The 25,632-nt window shown below is 38.8% G+C and overlaps 1 protein-coding gene and 1 non-coding gene across 3 annotated transcripts in view; both read left to right on the forward strand.

Moving 5' to 3' along the window:
• Positions 1–25,632, forward strand: part of COP1 (COP1 E3 ubiquitin ligase) — a 143,681-nt gene that overhangs the window by 90,856 nt on the left and 27,193 nt on the right. For both annotated transcript variants that reach the window (XM_063298488.1, XM_063298489.1), the window contains exons 16-18: positions 1,620–1,737; positions 5,788–5,912; positions 6,844–7,004. In XM_063298488.1, the coding sequence (XP_063154558.1) occupies positions 1,620–1,737; positions 5,788–5,912; positions 6,844–7,004 (404 nt within the window). The remainder of the gene's footprint in view (positions 1–1,619; positions 1,738–5,787; positions 5,913–6,843; positions 7,005–25,632) is intronic.
• Positions 17,710–17,844, forward strand: LOC134495056 (small Cajal body-specific RNA 3). Its single transcript, XR_010067752.1, has one exon. It is a non-coding gene; the product is annotated as a small Cajal body-specific RNA 3 (non-coding RNA).

Raw genomic sequence — 25,632 nt, forward strand, 5'->3', positions numbered from 1 at the left:
TGTTGACACTTTCAGTGCATAGAGTTTGCTTGACAAAGGCTTGTTTGCCATTCAGTCTCCTACATTCTTGCAGGGCACTGATTCCATGAACCATGGAGCCAGTGTCCTTCTCTGGTTAACTCAGGTCAGCTGATATCATCAGCAGAGATGGAGATTGTGTGAATGCATTACAAACTGAAGTGTATCTCAGGCTGGCCCCTTCATCAAATAAAACCCTATAGAGGTTTCTCTTTTATACGGTAATATTTCCTCCTGGTTTAACAAGAGGTAGTGATCTCTGGAGATTGGAATCTGGCCTAGGAGACCCACTGAAATCCATGGGAGTTGAGTAGGAGTGGGGTGATGGAGGATTGTGGTTTAGAGGGTGCCAAGCAGCATTTAACTCATGGAAGATGTAATGGTATGTGGGAATGACCTTGAGAGACGGGGGAAGAGCCATAGCCAGGGGGATGGTGGGATAAGAGGCAGCTTAGCTCACAGAATGAACGTGGCTGTGGCAAATGTCTCAGAAGGAACTCTCCCTAGTTTCTTGGGCTATAAATGTGACAGGGAGAAAAGTACTTTCAGACTTGCAAGATTCTGTTAATGTAACTTTACAATAAAGTAGAATAAGTTAAACTGGACATACTGTACTTCCTGTCTGGACCTCCTTGCAAGACTGATAGCAGTTGATTAAAAAAGTGTTGGCAGCAGCAATGTTTTGAGAACTTAATTAGAAGACCAGTCTTAGCTAGTTAGTATTTATTTTCTCCCTTTAATCATTCTCTCCTCACTTGAGTTGCTCATCTCCTCAAAAAAAGGCTGGTCAAAAGATAAGGGGATAGGCCTGTGAATATCTCTCTTTATATACCTAAACAGTCTTTCTCTTTCTAAACAGTAGTACTCCACAGTATGGTAGTCCTCGGGTTATGACCACTCATTCAGGGACTATTCAAAGTTACGATGATGCTGAATGAGGGGGACATATGACTGGACTGCAAAATTGCAGCCATTGCTGTGTCCCTGCAGTCACACAATTACAATTTGGGCACTTGGCAACCAGCTCGCAGTTATGACAGTTGCAGTGTCTCATGGTCGCTTCTTCGCCCACCCGTGTTCCATAGCGCCTGCCCACAGCACCCACCCATGCCCCATAGCACCTGCCCGTTCCAACTGCCCACGCTCTGTGGCACCTGCTCTTGGGACCTGCCTGCCCACCTGCCCATTCTCTGTATGGCCTGCTGATGGCACCTACTCACCCGTCCAGAGCTCTCACCCACCTGCCTGCTTGCCTGGGACTCCTGCCTCTTCCCACATTGCAGTCACGTGAGGTCCTTGCTTAATGACCTGCGCGGTCCTGGGGTTATGACAGCAGATGGTAGCACTTTCAGAACAGTGGTATAATAGTTGTGGAGCTATAATCTGAACTTCTTTCTTTTATGTGAAGAAAATTGTATTTCTTTTAATTAGGCAGGAAGAATTAGAAATATGTCTTGCTTGATAATTAGAATAAATGGGAAATAGAGCCCCAGGGGGACCCCCCCCCCCAAACTATGTAGCCTTATGTTCAATCTGTCTTTGCATTATTCTCTATCTTGACTTGACTAACATCTTTGTTCTTTTTCCACATCTCTCCAAAGACCACTGTGTCCATTACTATGATCTTCGGAACACTAAACAGCCCATTATGGTCTTCAAAGGGCATCGCAAAGCTGTTTCATATGCAAAGTTTGTTAGTGGAGAAGAAATAGTCTCTGCGTAAGTATTGCAAAAAGCTTTCCCACTTACTGATTCTTGGTGAATTTCAGAAACTCAGTGTTTTGCATAGCTTATGAGTGGGATTGTATGCACATACTCTGTGTTTGTGTGAACTGTCAGCTTGCACAGCAGATTCTAGTACTTTTGTTAGAACAAAAATAGAAAACTGTTTCTCACTTCCTTTGGCTCCACAGTGTCTCATTAGTGCTGAAGCATCTGAGAAAATACAGATATATGGCTACTTGTTTTTTGTTTGTATACTGTAGTTCTTATCCTATTCAGCAACGCTTTTAGAAGGAGTAGCCGACAGCATACTGAAACAAGTGCTTAGTTCTGTGAAGACTTAAATTTGTTAAATTCTTTGTACAGATAGTATAGTAAGCACTGAAGAAGAAATAATATTTTTATCCCTTATTTTTCTGAAAGGTAGATTTTTTTTACTTGTAGAAGAATTTCAGGAGTGCCCTCATGTGGTAACTTACGTGAGATCTGCTGCATTTGGAGAGTTGAACTTTGGAGACTTAGGCAGGAATCATTTGATCAAATTAAGGAGTAAACAATTAGATTAGCAGAAGACAAATGACTAGAATAAATTTGGAATTTTAAAACACTGCAGGCAAGATCTTACCCTTTATTTTAACCTAAATGTTAGTTATTATCTTCTCTTTTTTTCCTCACATCTGTAATACTAATTGTGTATTGGAACTTAGCAGATATTGAATCCAGGATGATTTTTATTTTTTAAAATTTCCTGCTTAGGTTAAAGTATCAGGTACTTTCCAGGAAACCTCTGTGTCTCAAGTAGAAGCAAAGGGCATTCTTTAGGATTGCATCCCAAGGATAACCCTAGAAAAGAGGGGTGGCCTTGATTTATAGATTGTTTGCTGTAGTTAGATAGGGCATTCCATATCTTAGACCAGTTTTTTTCAACCTGGATGCCTTCCAGATGTGTAGATCAACTCCCCAAATTTTCAGAAATGACCAAGCTGACTGGAGAAGTCTGGGACTTCCTATATTGTCCTAAATCTTAGGACAGAGCAGGCTTCCCAGGATTGTGGCAGCAGCTTTGTTAAGCATAATTATCCTTCAGTACAACTTCCATTCTTTCCCTTTTCTCTTTGGCATGAAGAATTAATACTCCTTTTGATCAGGAAAACCATAATCTAATATGGCTCTGCCTTGCTTTTCCTCTACTCTCCTCCTGATTACCCATAGTTTGGTACTTTTCATAATGGTCAGTCTTCTAAACCAAGACCAATTTTCTTCCCATGGGAACAAAACTGTGATTAGATTAGATTAGATTAGATTAGATTAGATTAGATTCATGCATACCCATTCTCTTTAACAGAAAACAACATTATGCAAAGTGCAGAAAAGGAGTGACAAATAGTCAGCCAAAGAAACTAAAGCATGAACTAAAAAAAGAAAAGGAAATAGAGTTAAATTTGATTTACATGAACACCGGTCACTGTATCTTTCCATACCTTTCTACCCTTCCAAACCATCCTACACTGATCCATATACTGCTTTTTGTTCTTTAAATCTCTCATATCTCTTTTCCTGGATCTCATCAAATCCAACCAAATCACAGTCTTCCATAGAGACAGTTGTGACCAGATTGGTCCGTAGATGTTGACCTTCATGCCATTCATGGCTTTGGTCAATTGAAATTTACACATAATGCTTTTTAGTAGTATAGAGAAGATGTAGACTAGGTTACCACCTTTTTAGTTGTTCTATGCCACATAAAGCATTCCCTGCTAAAAGTACATACAGTACTTGTCAGTTTTGGCACATTTTGACCACTATGTCACAAGTGCAAGTAATGTTCAGTTTTAGCCTAAGAAAGCTCATATTGTTCTGTGCAAGCTAGGATTTCTAATCTAGAGACTGTCTTCCAAGCCAACATACTGTTACCTACCAACTTGGAATGCAATGAACTAACACACTGAGGAAGGAAAAACATTTGGGTAATTGAAGGGGTTTTCTTTAAAAAAAAAAAGAGTATTAAGCCTAACTTAGTACATCTGTTTATTATGCATATACATTTGTTTTGCAGTGGGCTGGAAGTATTGTTTTCCTGTGTTTGTAAGACATTTTTAATACATTTGCAAACAGTGGGGTTTGGTTTGCAAGCAGCATCATGCCAATAACTTAAGGGAGATCCAGTGCCTGTGGGCAGAACTGTAAAGAGAGCTTACTTGCTGTTTAACTATTTTATTGTTAAGCATAATATGTTACACATTTATTTTTCCTGATACTTTTATGGTGTGAGGAGTATCAAGCAGTTACTGTGTTCTCACAGCCTTTTTTCCTACCCATTGTGGGCTTTGTCCAGTGGGATGTCAAATGTAAACATTTTTATTAGAGTACCCATTGTAGAAACACACCATATGAAGACATAACATTCCCAATTCATTGACTTTCAGAGGTAGTTTGGACTGATCATTCCCTAGTGGTAGTTCTGTGATTTTAGACAAATAGACTTAATGTAAAAAGAGTTGCTTCATCCTGAAAAATAGCTTGCAAATTAATCTCTATTATTCAGCTCTGTATGCTGTCTCCTAAAAGTGTTCTTTACAGAGCATTCTGACTGCCTCTTCTGCATCAGGCTAAATAATTTTGCAATATAAAATTCCAGAAACCTGAACATTTCAAAAGAGTATGCATTGAGGATCCTGTGTAGAACATCACCCATGCATTGCATATAGATATCTGCAAAATGCATGTGGACTTCCCTTTGTCTGTGGAACCCTGTATAATATGATTCCAGAATAGTGGTAAAGCCTTCGTGTATAAACTATGAGTATAGATTTTGTTTTCCATTTCCATTTAGCTTGTGAACTCTGAGGATGGCACCATTGGCGCTATAGCAGGGTAAGAGGTGGGACAGTGATCAGTCAAGTGATAAGCCAAAAAAGATACAGATACTTAAAGAAATCTCCTCTGAGGAAAGGCTGAAGGGGTGTTCAGTCTAGAAAAAAGAAGACTGAAGGGAGTCATATCAGTTCTCAGTACATGAATGGAAGCCATAGGGAAGATTTTTTCTGTGTGTGTGCTTTCAAGTCAGTGTTGACTCCTGGTGACTACCTGGACAAGTCCCCGCACTTTTCATGGCAAAATTTCAGAAGCAGTTTGCCATTGCCAGCTTCCTGGGGCTGAGAGAGAGTGACTAGCCAAAGGTCACCCAGCTGGCTTTGTGCCTGCAGCAGGACTAGAACTCCCAGTCTCCAGCCTGGTGCCTTAACCACTATACCAAACTGGCTCATAGGGAGGATAGTTACGAACTAACTAGAAATAATGGGTACAAGTTGCAGCTCTCTGGATTTTGTTTAAATGTAAGGAAAAACCTCCTGATGCTAAGATCTGTATAATAGTGGAACAGTCTACTTATGTAGGTTTGGGTTCTTCATGTCTAGAGGTTTTTAAAAAGAGCCTGGACAGCCATGTCTCATGGATGGTCTAATTGGTTTCCTTACACATTAAAGAAGGTTGGAGTAGACGATCCTTACCATCCTTTCCAATTCCACAGTTCTATGATTCTATTAACAGGTATTCTTGGGGATTCATTCCAGTTGTGTACACCTCAATGAATTAAATGCAAGGAACAAAAGACAGTAATGTTATGTAAATTTCAGTAAATTTAACAGGATTTTACAGGAAAATGTATCTTGGGATTCTCTGTGGCTTTTCATTTTTCTATGAATATGTATTGTCGAATAAATTGTAAAGGCAGCTGAAGGCTATTGATACTAAAGCTGACTTCTTTATTTGAAACAAGTTTTCACTTTTTTCTCTCCCTTTTCCAAAAAAAAACTTGAAGTATTTTTGCTTGGAAAACAAACTTTGGCAGAACCTAGGGAGCAGTTTCTGTTGAATGCATTGTCCCATGCAAAGATGGTACTGGAAATCTGTTTTCTGCCTGACTTAAATTTTACACTGATGACCTTGTATGTGGTGATTTTGCCTTCCTGGTCAAATGTCTGTTATTTTCCCAAGGAGTCTTTCTTTATTTCCAATTTACCTGTAAGTTTGTATCTCTTTCCTCAGGTCAACAGACAGTCAGCTAAAGCTATGGAATGTAGGGAAGCCGCATTGTTTGCGTTCTTTTAAGGGTCACATCAATGAGAAGAATTTTGTTGGCTTGGCATCTAATGGAGACTATATTGCCTGTGGTAAGTAAACAGCTGTTGAGCAAGGGAGTTAAAATATACAATGTTAAAGACTCCAAGGCATCATAATTCCCTGATACACTTAGCATATTGTAACTTGTATTGCAGTCATAAAACTGAATATTCTTGGCTTTGATAATCAACTGTTATTACTTATTAAGGACTTATTTGCTATGAAATATCAAAAAATCTCAAAAGAGTATCATAGAATGGATCCATCCCTTTTTCTTGAGAAAAAAGATATTCTTATGTTTAAAAGTGTTCCTAACCTGTTTTCAAGAAATATAGAAGAGGGAGGTTCAAAACTTTGAATACATAATTAGGAAGTTTTTGTTTATCCCAAATCAGTATAGTTCAAACAACTGGAAAAACTGAGTAATCTCAAACTTCAAGAAGGCAAGGAAAAGAACTATTATTCAGTTTTCCAGTTGGTAACCTATAGTAACGCATAGTACAGTAACATATCTTATTGTTCTTTTCAGTAGTGAAAAATAACCCCAATCCTTCAGTGTAATCTCCTTTAGTCTGCACTCGGGACTTTTTATCACTTCTTATCTTCTAAATCCTTTTTGGTTTTTCAGCATTCAGCATTCTCCTTGAACTCTTAATGTCTAAAGCAGGTCATAGAAAATACCTTCTGGCATCTGGAGTCATGCCATTGCACAGAAAAATAGCAAATGCTACACCTTCAAATTTATGTTTCTGGTTAAAAAGCTTAAAATGGTATTGGTCTTGATAGCTGCCACCTTCCATTCACTTTCTGAATATTGGATACTTGAATGAGTTGGTTATATCAAATTATATATCTTATAATTAATCTAATTCCTGTGTCTTCTGCTTTAGCCAGAATTCTTTTAGTGGAAAGCATAGATTGAGCTGGAGCTGTCGGAAGCAAATATTGTAAATCAGGCTGTGTTTTTGTTTTTGATTGTAGGAAGTGAAAATAATTCACTCTACCTGTACTATAAAGGCCTATCAAAGACATTGCTAACCTTCAAATTTGACACTGTCAAAAGCGTCCTGGACAAAGACCGTAAGGAGGATGACACAAATGAATTTGTCAGTGCTGTATGCTGGAGGGCACTACCAGATGGGGTAAATATTTTGCTAATTTTTTCTTCTTGTCGGGGGGAAAAATAGTAAGAGATTGGCAGGCCATTTATTTGGATCAACCTGAGGCTAGTCGTGAGCACGTCAGATTAATGGAAGGTTACCTTTTTGATTATGAAATGACCGAGATTTGGCTTACTCAGGCATAGTAACAACTACTACTATTTGGAGTTTTCAGTGTAGATAAAGGAATTTAAGCAGATGTTAATGGATTATCAAAGTAGATATCACTGGACTATTATGCAACAAACCTTACTTTGCACCTAGACTGTAAACTGTATCAAGCTGTGCCACTTCAGAATTTAGAAGCTTTCATCTCTGGACAAAGATGACTAATGTGTTGTGAGAGATTGTATTCAAAATTTTCTTTGTACAATTGCTTTTAGTGAATAGAAGAAAAAATGCATTCATAGCATTGACATAGAGAAGACCTAATACTGCACTAGCATTTTATTTAAGTGAAATGATACAAAGATAGAGAGTGAGCTAAGTGAATTCCATTCTGATCTTCGAGATCTGTGACAGCAGAGTTGCTCACAATATCCCACAGTTGAAGTATGTAACACAGTGGTGGTTTCAGACTTCCTAACGAGGAATATAAAGATATTAATGACTCTGGGCTCAATTAAAGCAAAAGAGAACAAAAGAATAAGTAGCTTGATTCTAGGCAATAAAAGACCATTGTAGAACTTCCTTCTGGTTGATAGAATTGAAACTCAACTGCCTGACATAAAATCCAACCTTCTGTGTTACATTTAATTGGAGGTAGCATAACAACATGGGTACCACAATGAGTGTTCAGATGGTGGTTTAACCTGCTGATCTATTTTAGGATTGGGTTGTGTTTCCTGCCAAGGATATTGACTGACCAATTTATAGATTTCTTTTTGGGTGATGACTTGGTAATCAGACTGGCATTTGTATTTTCTGGAATCCCTAAGGTTTGTTTTTGCCTACATTGTACTAGAGGACACACACAGAGATTAGTTAGATGATAACTTCTCAGCTATAATCTGGGAGTCTGTTACTCCTCTTGCTGCCTTTCTCAGCACAAACAGATGCTTTAAGTGCTAGAGTAATGGCAACCCAAATTAAAATTGTAAATTAAATTACATCCCTGCATAAAATACACAGAGCTTGTTGAGGTTTTTGAAGTTTTAGAATTCTATACTTTTACCAACTTTGTATCATGTGCTGAATGACATGTTTTGGTAAATGTGGGGTGGGGAGGGGACTTCGTTTTCTAACTGTTTTCCTGGCTTTCTGTAAAGTTATTCTTTTTCCATTTCCCTGTGATAGCCAGTGTACCTTCTTTCTGGTTGTGCTAGAAAGCAGTCTTAGCAGAACTTATTTTGTTCAGGAAATATGCCATGCTACTTCTGTGCTCTGTGATTCCCTTTAATTATAGCATCCAGTTTTCTCTTCAACATCATTACTCATTTTTGCCTGCATATTAATGCTGAGGTCCACAGGACAGAAGGCTGGAGGTGAAAATTCCTTCTATCTGGGTTTTCACATACTGATGAATGTGAAAACCTCATGCTTTGGATAGTGGCTTGGTAGCTCCTGCTGCCATCATCAATCCTTTGGGATGTTTCACCTTCTGACACTGGTGTGTGAGAGAAATAGAGCTTTCCCACCCTGTGCTGCCTTTCTGACAATTAAAGGTTAAAATGCAAAAGGTGAAATCACTTTTATAGTACCACCTCCTTGCCATGTAGAGGTATGTTAACTAGAGATTTCAACCCTTCCTTCCCCAGGGAGATAAAGTAACCTCAGAAATAACCAAAATCATTTTTTAAAAAAAGATAAAATGTAATCCCCCCTTTTTTAAAAAAATTCAGACATTCACTGTAGAGAAAGATAATTATACTGTTGCCCAGATCATGGTAATACAGCAACTTGCAAATTAATTATGAAAGAAAAATCCAAAGAAAATGTAATTTCTAGTCTGCTACAAGTAAGGAGCTCTTCACCCCAAATCTCTTTGGAAACTAGAGAGAATTCAAATAATTACCAGTCACAAGAAGTTTCTAAAGAAAAAAACTCTACTAGTGATCCATAGTAGTGCAGATGTTGGACTAGGTCTGTGAAGGCTTGGGTTCAAGTCTGTCCTCAGCCATGGAAGCTTACTGGATGACTTTGGGCTAGTTATTCTCTCTGAGCCTTTCCACTTTCCAAACAAAGTACTGGGTTCAATCACCCACTATTTTTTATTTTCTAAGAGTGCTTCTAGTGCCTGTGTGGAGCCTTTCTTAATTAGAAATATGAAAATAATTAAGTGGGGCATGCAGTCTTTTGGGAATCTAGCAAAATATCATTGAGATTAGCACTCCACATGCATTGTTTTGGGGACAGAGACCCAGGGAGTCAGGTGTGAGGTTTCAGCCTACTTCTGATTCCAAAAATGAAACTTATCCAGAGTCAGAAGGGTAAAACAAAACTCATCAGGAGAGACTCAGAGAAGCTGAACCAGGAAGTGACTCAGCAGAGCGGAAGAAATTGCGGACACGGATTGGTCAAACTCCAGAGGGGGATTTGAATTCTCCAATCGGTACTCAAGACAGGAGAGCAGAGAAGTGCGCAAATCAGAAAGCAGCTCGATTGGCTGCAGGAGAGAAAAGGCGTTGAAAGGATTGCCTTAAAAGGCAGACGCGCAAAGCGCAAGCTGCTGGAGACAACCGATCCTTCGAGCTAACAGCACTTGCGGAAGAGTCCTTACCTGCGTCAGTAGCCTTGCCTGTAGCCAGCATGGAACCAGCACCAGTGTCTTCTACCTCTGCGGAACTGCCTTCTGCACAAGCTGCTCCAGTCGAGTTTCTCCTTGCCATCCCTGCTAAGCACAGTTTCTCATTTAGCTCCAGACCTCGTCACTGCGCTTCAGAGTGATCCAGCCTTGCTTCCAGTCCTCAGCCTTGCTTAGACTCTCCAGTTCAGTCCAGCCTTGCTTCCAGCTATCAGCCTTGCTTAGACACTCCAGTCCAGTCCAGCCTTGCTTCCAGTCCTCAGCCTTGCTTGGATTCTCCAGTCCAGTCCAGCCTTGTTCCCAGCTCTCAGCCTTGCTTGCTCTCTCCAGCCCAGTCCAGTCTTGCTTCCAGAGATCAGTGTTGCCTTGACTCTCCAGTCCAGTCCAGTCCAGCCTAGCCTCCAGAGCCAAGCCTTGTCTAAGGGTTCCAGTCCAGTCTTGCCTAGCCTCTATGTTCCAGTCTGATCCTAGCTGTGTGCCAGTCTATGGAACCTCGCCTTCACCTTCTGCCTTGCCACGCAATCTAGCATCACCAAGTCCGACAGCTTTGATCAGAGAGTTAGCTGAATTTTGCCTTGCTGTTCTGCCTCAGTCTGACTCTGCAGCCTTGTCTGTTCATCTGCCCTTGCCTGGATGGTCTTGATTGAGATTGCTTGCCTATTTATTCACAGACTTTACTGTTGTAAATAGTTGTTTTAAATAAAGAGTTTGATAATACTTCTTTCTGGCTGCCTCATAGTCTGAACAGAACATCGGGGGAGGTCAAAACAGGCTAGAAGCCTCACGCTTTGCATTAATTTTGCATGCAGGTACAAAGGGGTAGGGCTTCAATCACAGTGTCACAACCACCATCTTGACTGTTTTAACACACATCCCAGGGATGCCAACAACATAGGCCTTAAACCACCTTTTGGGGCAGTAGATACAGTATTACTTTAATCATAAACCCACAATGAAAACTGAGAATGTGCAGCCTAGCAATACCATTGTGAGAGAGCCAGTTTGGTGTAGTGATTGGGACACCGGGCTATAGGCCAGGAGACCAGGAGTTGTAGTGCCATCTTAGGCACAAAGCTAGCTTGGGTGACCTTGGCCCAATTACTCTGTCTCATGAAGAAACTAGGAAAAAAACAATGGCAAACCATTTCCAAAAATCTTGCCAAGAAACCTGCAGAGATTAATCCCGTCAATCACCAGGAGTCAAGACTGACTCGAAGGCACCTTTCCCTGCAAAAAAAAAAAGTGAATCTTGGAGCTGGGATATGGGTTTCCAATTGCATTGGATTTAATTAAATTGAGCAAAGGTCCTGTTATGCTTCCGCTGATCTTGCTTTAAAAAAAACCATAGGCATTAACGAAATGTATTGTAAGAAGTCTTATTTTAGCTCTGGCTGTTCAGAGTACAGGTATTATATATAAGCCATCTGATTACATAGATTATGCATAGGTTCAATTTATTAGCATCATTATAAAGAAGTCATTTAATTCTTCCCTTGTTTTGGTATGTTCTTTGCTATTTCTAAGTAGGTTAGCCTGGAAAGAAAGTAGAATTAAAGTGTTTTGGAAAACTACCTGGAAATGAAGATAAGAGAAAATAGAATGCGAATTAGTCATAAAAAATATCTAGAATCCTCTCAGAGAAGCTAGGAGGTAATGGTAATAGAGGATTGTGGAAAACTCATAAATTTTAGTTCTGCTGAAGGGGCCAGAATTATTGGCTTACCTAAATCAAGTACTGTTAATTGCACAGCTATTCTGCATGACTGAAAAAGTATTCTGTTAACAAGCAAGCTAAGTAAACCAGAGTTGAAAAAAATTATCCTGTTCCATATTTTAGCATGCTATATGCCAGCAAATTTGGAAAACACAAGAATGGCCATCAGATTGGAAAAAATCAACTTATATCCCCATACCAAAAAAGGGGAACACTAAAGAATGTTCAAACTATAGAACAGTGGCACCCATTTCACATGCCAGTAAGGTAATGCTCAAGATCCTGCAAGGTAGACTTCAGCAGTTCATGGAGCGAGAATTGCCAGATGTACAAGCTGGGTTTAGAAAAGGCAGAGGAACTAGAGACCAAATTGCCAATATCCGCTGGATCATGGAAAAAGCCAGGGAGTTTCAGAAAAACATCTATTTCTGTTTTATTGACTATTCTAAAGCCTTTGACTGTGTGGACCATAACAAATTGTGGCAAGTTCTTAGTGGTATGGGGATACCAAGTCATCTTGTATGCCTCCTGAAGAATCTGTATAACGACCAGGTAGCGACAGTAAGAACAGACCACGGAACAACGGACTGGTTTAAGATTGGGAAAGGAGTACGGCAGGGCTGTATACTCTCACCCTACCTATTCAACTTGTATGCAGAACACATCATGCGACATGCTGGGCTTGAGGAATCCAAGGCTGGAGTTAAAATCTCTGGAAGAAACATTAACAATCTCAGATATGCAGATGATACCACTTTGATGGTTGAAAGTGAAGAGGAACTGAGGAGCCTTATGATCAAGGTGAAAGAAGAAATTGCAAAAGCTGGCTTGCAGCTAAACCTCAAAAAAACCAAGATTATGGCAACCAGCTTGATTGATAACTGGCAAATAGAGGGAGAAAATGTAGAAGCAGTGAAAAGCTTTGTATTCCTAGGTGCAAAGATTACTGCAGATGCTGACTGCGGTCAAGAAATCAGAAGATGCTTAATCCTTGGGAGAAGAGCAATGACAAATCTCGATAAAATAGTTAAGAGCAGAGACATCACACTGACAACAAAGGCCCGCATAGTTAAAGCAATGGTGTTCCCCATAGTAAGATATGGCTGCGAGAGCTGGACCATAAGGAAGGCTGAGAGAAGGAAGATAGATGCTTTGGAACTGTGGTGTTGGAGGAAAATTCTGAGAGTGCCTTGGACTGCAAGAAGATCAAACCAGTCCATCCTCCAGGAAATAAAGCCAGACTGCTCACTTGAGGGAATGATATTAAAGGCAAAACTGAAATACTTTGGCCACATAATGAGAAGACAGGACAGCCTGGAGAAGATGTTGATGCTAGGGAGAGTGGAGGGCAAAAGGAAGAGGGGCCGACCAAGGGCAAGGTGGATGGATGATATTCTAGAGGTGACGGACTTGTCCCTGGGGGAGCTGGAGGTGTTGACGACCGACAGGAAGCTCTGGCGTGGGCTGGTCCATGAAGTCACGAAGAGTCAGAAGCGACTAAACGAATAAACAACAACAACAACAACATATTTTAGAATATTCATGAGAGTATAAAATAGACTTATTAGTAAAAATCTGTTGTGATTTTGTACATATATGTTCATTTTGCTCTTTTTCATATTTGACTGAGGAAGGGGCTTGGTCTGAATTTGTTGATTCTTGAGGAACACACTTCGTGATTTCCAGTATGAAGTGATCTGATCCCCAACTCCTGGACAAATAATGTAGATTGGAATGTACATAAAGACCAGTGTTTGAACTTCTCAAATATTTCAACAGTTTTTGGTGTTTTTAAAAAATCAAAATATGTTAACAGGATTACTTTTTGGGACAGATTGGTGCAGAAATCAGATGAAACAGACATGAGAGAAACAGGTGACATGGACTAGAAGAACACTGCCGATCTTCAATTTATATATTTATGATTTTTCATAAATTCTAATCATAATGGTCATCTATGAATATATAGAACAAAAAGTTTTAAACCATTAGTGTTGCCAAAAAAAACTAAACTTGACAACACAGAACATTTACTAGTTTTCTGGATAGTTAAGTATTTTCTCTAAAATAGGGGTTTAAAGAATTAATAAGAACACCTACATTGAGATACTGATAATCTATTGACAAATTAACTCTGTTTAGATTTACCTTTCTTGTTCATGCAATATTTATAAGTATCTAGCCTGGGAAATTAAAATAAACTAACTGCTTTGGTTGCCTCTTACCCACCCACACTAGGATTCTGATTATACAGTACATACTGTGGCTGAATCCCTGAGAACAAATTCTGCTCATTGATAGGATATTACATGCATAAAATTACGCTACAGTCAGACTGAACTTTTTATATAAGGCTGTTGGTAAGAAAACACGCTTTTAAATTGATACTGTATGGCACAGCCAAATATCTTGAAGTAGTTTTTATACTTGTTACTTGAAGTTATACTTGTTATACTTGAAGTAGTTTTTATACTTGTTATAAATGAATCTACAAAATTGTCTCACCTGTCCAGTAAGGAACAACAATTTCACTTGCTTTACAAATTCATTTTTAAAAAAATCTCATGTAAGGAATATATAAAGAACATACTTTCATTCATTACAAAAGCCACCAATTTTTAATCAGTATTTCATATTGCTGGACTAGTGGAATTTTTTGGCAAAATGGTGACACTTAGACCTCTAAACTCTTCCATTTGCTTTCCCATATGGCATATGTCCAACTGAGCTGCCTCAGGAAAAGATGTCTTATTATGTTTATCTATTGATGGAAGGAGAAAGAGCATTAAATGTTATATTATCAATACTGACATCAAGCTGTTGTGACACAGCGAGCAAAATAAATGGCATGTTACTAAAAGAAAAGTCATTTCACTAGAATCATTTCTATGAGGAAGTTTGATAGATAAAAGTACAATTTACAGTGTGCTGGACACAATCTCAGTGCACCTAGAAAGTAGTTTGGAATTTGTCTTATAATATGGCAAACACATTTATTCTGATTTTGAATGAAGTTTCTAAAGCCTTCTAAAGCTCCACTAAAATGAAAAATGCAAATGACTTTAAAAAAAAAAAAGGTTTCTAGTCTTCATTGTTGCAGGGATTTTTTTTTTAAAGAAATGAAAGCAAATCCTGCTCTAAGAGTCCTTAAAACTATTGGAACTATAGCACATAATTCCAATAACTAAAAAGGAGGAATTTCTAAAACTTACAGTATAATTAGAGAAATTTTGGAGAGGACAGAGGTTGCGGTCTGCTGTTCGTATTTCTAGCAAACCACACAAAGGATTTTAGGGACATGATGACATCACCAGAAAGAGAAGGACCAAAAATCTGGAACGCGTTTTTTACTCAGACTGCAGATGGAAGGGATTGGAGGTGGGACTGAGAGTATTTTGCCTTGAAGAGAACTTATTCCCACCTCAAAACCAGCCCAACCCATCAAATTAAAATGATTCTACCAAAACCTAGCTATTTTCTGTCGAATTTTGGCAGTGCATTCTTGAGATACTTAATGAAGCTGCATTGTGGATGTTTCACACAAACTCTTTATTTCTAAATCTTTTGGCTGCTACACTATTTTTGAAACTTCATTTCTTTTCCGTCTGCTCTGCTTCATAATAGAAAACCTAATTCAGTACCTATGAATTCAGAACTTGTGACATTACTTAGTAGCACTATTCAACTATGTTGAATGTTCAAGTATTAACTAACATTTTATTAGTGAGCATAATAGAGTTTCATAATAAAAGCTTGCCTGACATCTTTGTGCTTGCAGAATTTGACAAGCTATAGTAGAGAATTCTGTTTTCCTCTTGTAATAAATAATCCTTTCTAATAGGGATTATTAGTCCCAGCAGAGTAGCCCTCCTCAAAGCAATATACGCAGACACTTTCTCTGGAAGGCTCAAACAGCTGCTTCAAAGGCTGTGGCTGTATATGCATGTGCATGCACATCTCCTCTTTTTATCACTAATGGTTCTAGCAGAAATGTTATCTGCACATTCATATAAACGCATAAACAACTGGGAATAGCCATTGAAGCAACTGAATGATACTTCCAAAGGATTTGTCTGCTTTACTGCTTCAAGGAGGTGTACTTTGTTTCCACTAACATGTTTTGCTAAATGCCACTTTCAATCCTTTGCACAGCCCTGTTTTCTAATAAAGTTTCCTGAAGAAACATATAGCACAATATCTCTGGAACACACATTCTAACAGGTATGGCACTCTCAGCTGTCATAAGGACATGACTCTTAAAAAGCAGTGTAGTTTCAGGGCCTGGGGAGACAAATATGAAAAAAAATCATATTTCTCATATCAACATTTCTCTGTCTTAGAAATCAGTTCAGCTAAAATATTAGATAATTGGCAATTTCTGCTCAGTTAAATGTTACTGAGCATTGCCTTAGATGGAAAGAAATCTGAGTTGCGGTAAACTTTACAAATACAGGTAGTCCTCACTGAATGACCATTCAGCAACCTTTTAAAATTACGACAGCACTGAAAAAAGGGACTTATGACCCATGCCTGAAGATATGGCTGTTGCAGTGCCCCCGCAGTCACATGATCAAAATTTGGGTGCTTGGCATTCCGCCTGCACTTACAACCACAGAAGCACTGCAACTCCCCCTGCCCAGCTATCTCCCCCCATCTCTGTGTTAGCAGATTGCTAGGAAAGCCTTTGGCTCAGGAGAGATCAGAAAAGACACACACCAGGCATTTCTATAACAATAATTTTATTTACAGAAAGCAAACATATTTACAGGCTCTCAGTGAGAGCTGCTTAACTCTCTACATGCCTACACAGAAGGGAAACTGAAACTAAAACAAGTCCAGGCAAGTTCTCCTCCCCAGGTGCAAAAATTAACATCCAAAAAGAGGACAATTAAATTCAACCTCTTCACCCGGCCAAAATGATTAGTTACCATAGTAACCTTAATCTGTAGTTGTTGTTTATTCGTTTAGTCGCTTCCGACTCTTCGTGACTTCATGGACCAGCCCACGCCAGAGCTTCCTGTTGGTCGTCAACACCCCCAGCTCCCCCAGGGATGAGTCCGTCACCTCTAGAATATCTGTAGTAGAAAACATATTAACACTCTGCACTTTTGGCTACCCTGCACCCTGCCTTGTGGGATGACAAGCAGCTCCAGAACTGTGTGGCTCTGGGGTTGCTTGCCATGCCCCGGGAAGCCGCAGACACCCTTGCCACCTGCGCTCCAAGAACCCTGCTGGCCTGCGCTCCACCGTCCCAGCTCACCTTGCCATCTTGCTCCTGCTTGCATGAAACCAGTTCCTGGCAAAGCCACTTGCGAAGGGGAGTGCTTTCGCTGGCTTCGCACAAAGGGACAAAGGCTTCCCTTTGCTCAAAGCCAGCAAAAGCACACCGCTTTGTAAGTGGGGCATACAAGCAAAGGAGGCTGAGGTGCGTGCAAGTGAGCAAAGGGGGAAGGAGGGCCAAGAAGCCCCGAACCGCAGAGTGGCAAGCAGCCCCAAAGCTGTTCAGTTTTGGGGCTGCTTGCCGCCCCGCAAGCAGGTGCAGGGCAGCCAGAAGGTCAGAGATTAAGCGGGGGAGACAGGCAGATGAGGGTTGTTGGGAGCAGTCGCTTACCTTACTGAGGCTTGGGGCTGGGACGGACCAAGCCCGGAATGGCTTGGATTGAGGTGGGTGCTTGGCTAACGACTGGTAAAATTTGCTTAATGACGGCAAAGAGAATTGCCAGGATTGCCATTGCTAAGCGATGCAGTCATGTGACATCACACTTTACGATTGCATCACTTAGGAACAAAAATTCCAGCCCCTATTGCAGTCATTAAGCAAGGACTACCTGTAAGCCTATCCAAGGAACTGCTTTTCTTGCTATCCTTTTCTAGCAATTCTCCTCAAATTACTTGTGGTATAAATACTTTAGTTCAGGTCTAGGACCGTTCTGCAATTTCACTTAAGTCAGGGCATGGGAAGGGTTTGAGTCAGGGACTCTAGGATTTCAGCCTAACCTAATTATAGAAACCTTGAAAACACTTTATTGTATATGGGGTGTGATATATGTATTTTTCTGTTCTTTAGAAAAATCTGCATGAGCTAACCTGGATTAAACCTGCTTCCTTAATTAACTTTCCTACACTCTATTTTTATGTATTAATATGAGTTTAATTTAAGATGTGATGCAGTCTGAAATTTGAAATAAATAAGGGATGTAATAAAAGAGTTCTTAATGGATTTTAGTAAAAGTGGAAACTGAATGTATCTCCCATGAAGGCAAATGATGTGTCTTTTGTCTGTATTTTCAGCATTTCTGGAGTAATATAAGGGCTCCTATGCTTTAAAACAATTAGGTGATCCAAATAATTTCTCTTTGTACATCTTTGAAATCTATGCACAGTCCCCACTGCTGCAGGCATTGTTACGACATCAGTGAACTGATGCTGAAGAAAAGAATGAAACTAAGCAAGTATTACTCTCTGAATGTGTAAGACTACATATTTTATATAACCAAACATTTATATTTTTGTTCAAGAGACCTAATGGGATTAACCTAAGCCATGAACCTGAGTGCTTTATAGTTGTAGGACAGACCTTTACAGTGAAGAAAATATCCTTTTCTTCTTGTCATGGCAAGTCATTATATAAAGCAACAAAAAGCCTTTTAACTTCATAGCTGGCATAAACCACTTCTAATCCCTCCATAAAGAGATTTCCAGATACTTTATTTTTGGCTGGCTGATTGGTACTTAATCATTTGATTTCAAGATTATGTTAACATAGTTGACATTTTTATTGTTAAGGGTTCTAGCTATTGTGGAGGAAATGGGACATGGTACTTTCAACCTTCTGTTTTTATGTTAATCCCAGTCAGAATAGTTGGAATATTGCCATATCTCTGTGGAAAACAGTAGTCAGAGGGTTTCACAGTTTGCCCTTTCCTGTCTCCTCTAATTCCTTCTTAGCTTTGTTAATTACTCTTCCATCCTATAATGATCTTGGTGCAAGTTTTAAATTGACTTAACCTTGACATTAATAATGTACATTATTAAATTTCCATCCCATCATGTCAATAAATCAGTTATATGCGCACATCTAATTAACTATTCACCCAGTAAAAATAATACTTGAAATTATTATAGTGCATTTCATCAGTGGATCCAAAGCCAGGTAGTCAGGTAGTTAAGCAATACTGGGCTTCAGAGATTGGCACACTGAGTCTCTACTTCTATCTAACATCCCAAAGTCAGGTATTATAAAGATAGAAAATCTAGCAAAAGAGCCATGGATGTTCTTCAGAAAATGGCACTGGTGATATATTAAGATTTTGTAGCTCCATCTAAGTCTGATTTACCAAGAACAACATGAGGGATTTCTGACCACTGATCCTATTATGAGGAATCTTGAATGAAGTTGTTATTATTACTCTTGTATTCCAGAAAAAAATAATTTTCAGGTTATCTATTATAATTTGGGCATGTCACATAGCATTAAGTCAGTATCACCCATCTTTTGATAGCTGAAACACGCTTTTCTCTTAATTAAAATTGTAGGCATATTAATATCTGATATCAATTTACGTAGGGTGGGAGAATGGAGGGAAGCATGGTTAAAATAGTGAATCATGGAGCAGGTAGCCTCTCTTGCAGGTGAACATTTGGATTCAGTGAAACCCTATATTTGTTTAAAGTATGATAAGTGTTATCTCATGACTTACATCTGGAGTTCATTGTTATAAACTAAGCAAAGGGCTTGGTCTCTTTTGGTATAATATGCACAGATACAAACATGTAAGTATTCGCTACTATATTTCAGGGGTGGGGGGAACCTTAATTAAAAGAATAGCCTTTTACTTTAAAGGAGTAGAAAATACAAGTGAGATTGCCAAACCTCAGCTTTAGTGCAGTGTAGACTTAATTTTTTTTTTTTTTACAGTTTCAGATTTTGTGCTTGCTTATAATATAGCCTATGTGTTAAGCTTAGAAGTAGGTAGAGTCCTTAATGGTTCATTGCATACTGGGAGGGAAAATTAGGGTTGGAAAATGTGTGCCATTTCTTCTCCCAAGGATACTGTAAACTGTTCAGTAATTGGGCTTTAATGTTCCTCAGAAGGAGAGAATGTAATTTCAATTAAAATAATAGGTTTTTATATTGGCTCCAATTAATTAACTCCAAAGACTTATTTGGAGTGTATCTTTGGTTGCATTTGGTATTGTGGGCATTCATTGTTGGCCATGGCCAGTCACAAAATACCCATTTTCAGAAGATAGAAATGTGCACCCAGGATGCTTTCTACTTTTATCTATTTTTTAAACAGGTGGGCTTTCAAATAAAGTACAGGGCTGCAGCTGGTCATCATATTTACAGGAATGTTTCTAAGTCAAAAAGATAAAAAAAAATTGGATTAAAATACATACACTGATTCAGAGGATTTTAAACATTAATATGCAATTGAGACCAGAGGTTTTTCTTTTGGGATTGATGGACAAACAGTTGGAAAAAAAGTCATGGAACTTTGTTTTTGTACATGATAACTGCAGCAACATTATTGTACGCACAAAGATGGAAAGATTCAGCAGTGGAGGAATGGTTGTTGAAGATGATAGAACTTGCTGAGATGACTAAATTGACTAGTTTGATTAGAGAAAAGACAATATCTACATTTATTGCTGACTGGAAACCCCTTATGGACTTTTTCCATAAAACAGAAAAAAATGAACTTATGATTTATGGTTTTGATGGTTAGACAGGATAGATTATAGAAAGAAGAGAGTTCTGTTGTAACAATGGAGTAAGAGGCAAATTTATGATTGTGCTTATAACGACTGTAAAGAAGATTGGAAGCCACTTCTTTATATCTTTTTTTTTCCCTTCTATTTTCCTTTTATTTTTTTCCTTTCTTGCACTTTTAGCTTTCTCTTTGATTTCTTTCTTTTTCTTTTCTTACTTTATATTAGTTGTATTGGTTTTTATATTCCTTTTTAAAAATCTTTAATAAAAATTATATGTACATAAAAAAGAATGTTTCTAAGTCCTACATAGGTATTTTAGAAAAATAAATATAAAATTAGAAAACGACATTTTGTGCAACATGCCAGTTTCACAGGGAGGTATCCACCAGCATGTTAGTGCCAGTGAGCGCCACATCCCTTACCTTCTCCTCTTGAGCTTGTAAGGTTAGCAGATCTCAAAATAGTTTCAGTCTGGGAACTTGTGGTCCCCGAATCCTCTCCAAAACACTCTTCTGATCCAGTACAGCTTTTCCCCTCAGAGGAAAACCGAAGCTGGTGAGGCTTGCCCTCGGGGGTATGGTTTGCTAGAGAGCTGAGGTCTTGTGCCTGTGCTCTGATGCTGCAGTGCTAGGGTTCTAAAACATAAAAGTCTTCATGCAGCAGGTAACCTTTTCACTGAAAAGTAAGGCCTTGCCTTTGCAAACATTTTTCACCTAATAACCAAGCTTCATCTTGACTGTAGAAAAATATTGTATGTGGTTATTGTTTTCTATGGTCCTGCTGAATGACATGGGGCTTCTTTATGATAATGAAATCGTAGAGCCTCATTCTTAAAATAATTGGTGTTTTAAAATCCCATGCATCTATTTTTCTATTGCATTATAAAGGTGATATTATTTTAAAAACACTAACAGTTTTGTAAATCACTTGCTATTTGCATTAAACACTAATCTACCAGCTTGGTTTTTGTTTACTATGCTTCTTCAGACCATTGCCAAAACAATTTGTTAAGAGCTCCTTTGGGAAGTTTATTTGGACAAATTTAACAAGATTGTGTGTAAATATTAAATTCTCCATGGGTTTGTCTGTTGGCAAATCAAAAACAAAAACCTCTTGTCTCCTTTTCAGATATCCCTTGTTTTTTCAAGTTGTTTCTCCTGGCTCTGTTTTCAAAATTTTTAATTTGTACATACTCCTTAGTTTTTTACATAGTACTACAGAATTTTCAAAGCATACATATGTAACCATCACACTATTCCCTCTTGGAATAAGCAGTATTATGCTAAGGGCAAAAATGTAGCAAGAAATAATAAGCAAAAAGCATGCAAAGGCATGAGATGAAAGGAAAGAGAAGGAAATACAACTAAATCTGGTTTATACCAATGCCATTCTTTGTACTTTTCTTTACCTTTCTGTACTAGTAAACCAAGCTTGCTTCCATCACATCCAGATACTGCCTCATACAATGCCTTTTGTTCTTTAAAATGGTCTCCTATCCATTTTTCAGGATCTTATCAAATCCAGCCAGCCATACTTTCCCAGCCTTGCCCTTCTCCACCCGTGTAGTCCTCCTTCATATTTCAGGCCTCCTTCCTTTGCAATTCAGGCCTCATTTATTCTCTGTTTGTGTCCAAACCACCTTGATATTCTGCTTTCATGCTGGTCACTCACTTTTGAAATCAATTTCATCATCTGTTTATTCTTGACTCCATTTCTTTTTTCACCAGGCATTTTTTAAGCGAACCCTTTCCCATGCATTCAAGTTTTATGTTGTCTCCTTACACAGCTATGGGAGGGTGAGTATGGATAAGAAAGAAGTCAAACACACACACACAGACAGACAACCAGTGAATACAGTGCTGCTTATTAGTGTACAAGCTTAGTGCAAAATGTACTAAGTTACAATCATTCTAGTGTGTGTGTCTGTGTGCGTGTGTAGAGAGAGAGAGCACATATATAAGTGTAGGAGGGACATAGAGAATGGGCTTGAAGGGCAGTGGGAAGAATCACTACCAAGGCAATGGTGAGGCAAGTGCAGCTTAAGCCCTTGCCAAAATACTAACTTGGGAAAATGCTGCAAACATTTCCTACAAATGAGGAAGGAGTGAAGCACATTCAGATTTGCAACATTCTGTTACTATACTCTTCTAATAAAAGTAGTTTTAGATACATATGACATTGGTTTCTGACCAAATGCATCACTTAGCAACAGTCCCAGTTGCCATTGTTAACTGAATCCCACAGTCAAACAAAGTCAGTGAGGAAGCTGTCAGGAAGTTGCCTAGTCAAAACTATAGAAACTTATCTAAGTATCGTAACAGGATTTTTAAGTAAATGATTCAAACTCTACTACTTTACCTTAGAATACAAAACCTTAACATGCTAGTTTCCTCCATCCTCCCACACATGCTGTAAGGATTGCCTACCCTAATAGACTCAGACTCACAAGCAGGAACTTAATGATATCTGATTTATTAAAGAATAGTATGCAAATACAGAGAAAGCTGTGAATGAGCAAAAGTGCGCCAAATACAAACTAAAAACCCTCAGCTCAAACGTAATCCCTCCCCTTGCCCTGCCGTAGCAACCCCCCCCCCCCCCAGGTGCTGGTAACCGTTTCTGCTGATGTCCTGGGAAAGGAACCTTGAACACACGAGATAACCCAAACACATTCCAATCCAGCTGCCAACATATAACAATCCCACGAGATGGAATCCTCCTCCCTTCCCAAACGAAACACGCATCAGCCAAATGACATGCGAAATGTTACGGTGCAGCGGAAACATTGGAACGATGAACATGACACATACTTATCTACAGGCTTAGGAATGCTTGTAGCCATACTGAAGGTTACTATTCTCTGTCTGAACCCACTCTTGCCCTGTTCTCCAGCTTCGGAACCACCTGATGTTTCTGCCACTGTCTACATCCAGGCCTGAGTTTTCCGTTCTATTGACTCTGCAAATTCCTTTTCTGGCTTCAGCTGCTTTAGACTCCTTCCTGTTCTCTTCTCCCTGGGTGTGAATCATCTGGCACCTGGCTCTTCTAGCCACTGTCTTTTCTGCTCCATGTCCCATCCAGTCGCTTTTCACTCCAGCAGCATCTCCTGCCGAACCTAGAAGAACACCTCCCCCCTGCTTTGGCTTCTTTTATACTTCTTTCTTTCAAAATCTGTGTGCAGGTGATTCTAAGGAGTTTAAACTTTTTTCCTTTCTTTTGTAACTGCCAATGTGCCTAAGCTGTGTACTTGACAAACGGCCAAAGAGAAAAAAAGTGTTTACTTGACAGTCACCTGTAACATTTTTCAGTTCCAGGACAGTTCATCCTTGTAGAACAACTCTCACTTCCATCTAAAAAAAGTGGGCAGAAGTGCAGTCTTTATGCACAGCCACTTTTGCTTCTTTCAGCAAACATTAATCCCTTGCAATATTGCCTATCATTGCCTATCAGCTTTTGTACAACTTGAAATTTCTCCATCCATTTTCTCATCTTTTAAGAAACAGTTTAGCAAGGTACACAAATTAATCTACTTTTTCAGCATTCATGTATAACTTGAAATAATTCACTCCATTTTCTCTGTCAAACACAATTACCTTGCACTTTGATACATTATTCTCAGTTCCATACTTCTCATTGAATCATATCTAGCATTTGCTGCAAATCATTTGGGTTCTCAGCAAACAAACTGCTTTTTTTGCATAGGAAAAAAATTGCACATTCCTGGTCCTAACCAATACATGTCTCTCATCACAAGCATTTGTTATATATTTACCGTTAAGTACTTTAAATCATCAAGGTGATATAATACAGACTTGTCTTCCTGCTCAATGTTCTAACATTTACTAAGCATTCCATTTTCACATGTACCTTACTCCCATCATATACTGCTCATCCTCCAATCCATTGTCACCCAAAATATTCAAATCTATTCATCTTATCATGTACTTTCTCTAGAGGATCATGCAGTCAAACAAGCTTTTTTGCATTCATACAGATCTTGGTGACCTGCTGAAGAGCAAAAATCTGGTCTGAATAATGACCTTCATATCATCAGAAATGGATTCAGTTTTGAGTCATACAGCCAGTCCATAAGTAAACCATTTTTACATTTGTCCAGTTACATTATCTACACCTGCAATTGTACTACAGGTAGTCCTCATTTAACAATGTTAATTGGAAACTCCATTGTTAAGCAGTGTAGTCGTTAGTCGAAAAAACATGTAACTGCACTGCTTAGCAATGGCAGTTTCAGTTGCTATCGTTAAGCAAAGGCCTCACGCAACCATGACTTCTAACTTCCTGCCTGCTTCCACATTGACTTTGCTTGTGGAAAGCCAGCAGGGAAGGTCACAAATCACAATCACGTGACTGCAGGATGCTGCAGTGGCTGCAGTATGAGGTCCATCCATAACCAACTCTCGTTCAGTGCCGTTGTAAGTTCAAATGGTCACTGAACAAGTGGTCATTAAACGAGGACCGTCTACATATTACAAAATTCTCCCAGCATTGATTACTTCCTTTTTATTTTTTTTCTTGGATGTTAACATTTATAGTATTTGTTTCAATTCTACTCTTCAACTTATTCCCACACAAATTTCCAAAATACTCCTTCAGCATTTACTCTCTTCAGCTTCATTTCAAATCATTTAATCACATTTATTTTTAATTCCACTTACTCTGCCAGAGGCTTCTTGTTTAGACTTTTTCATCCATCTCCAAAACAATGTTTTTATTTCTGTCAAAATCACTCTACGTTTTCTTTTTAATCTTAATCATTATTTGCTCTCTTTGACTACATTCTTTGTAACTGTCTTTTTCTCACAAGACAGATTATAAAATCATAGAATTATACAGTTGGAAGGCTCCACAAAGATCATCTAGTCCAAATCTGCAGTATGCAGGAAAAACCAATTAAATGATCCTCCAGAGGTGTCTTTCAAGACTTTTCTTAAAAATTCTAGACAACTCACAACCTCTGTGGATAGGTTGTTCTACTGTTTACAGAGCTTACCATGAGAAGTTTTTCATTTTTCTTTTAAATGAAAACTAGGTAGCTGCAACCTCTACCTGTTATTGCTGGTCCTAGTTTCTGTTCTGTTCTGGAAAATAGTTCTTGGCTATCTTCCTTGTAGTTTCTCTTTATGTACCTGAACATAGTTATGTCTTCCCAAGAACTTATCTTCCCAATAAGATTTTCTCCACACCAAACATCCCAGGTTCTCTTGTAGGGCAGGAAAGTCCCTATATCACTTCATTGCCATCCTCTGTACCTTCTCTAACCTGTCAAAGTCCTTCTGGAAAGGTATTTAACAATCGTGTTCTCTCATCCTCATTTTTGCAGCAGTCATTTTCTTATATGGATTTTTTTCTCATCCACAGCTTCTTTCACTTCATCACTCCACCAAATATGCTTTTAAATATTTCCTGTTATTATAACT

This window comes from Candoia aspera, chromosome 3 (assembly GCF_035149785.1).
Source record: "Candoia aspera isolate rCanAsp1 chromosome 3, rCanAsp1.hap2, whole genome shotgun sequence".
Taxonomy (NCBI): Eukaryota; Metazoa; Chordata; class Lepidosauria; order Squamata; family Boidae; genus Candoia; species Candoia aspera.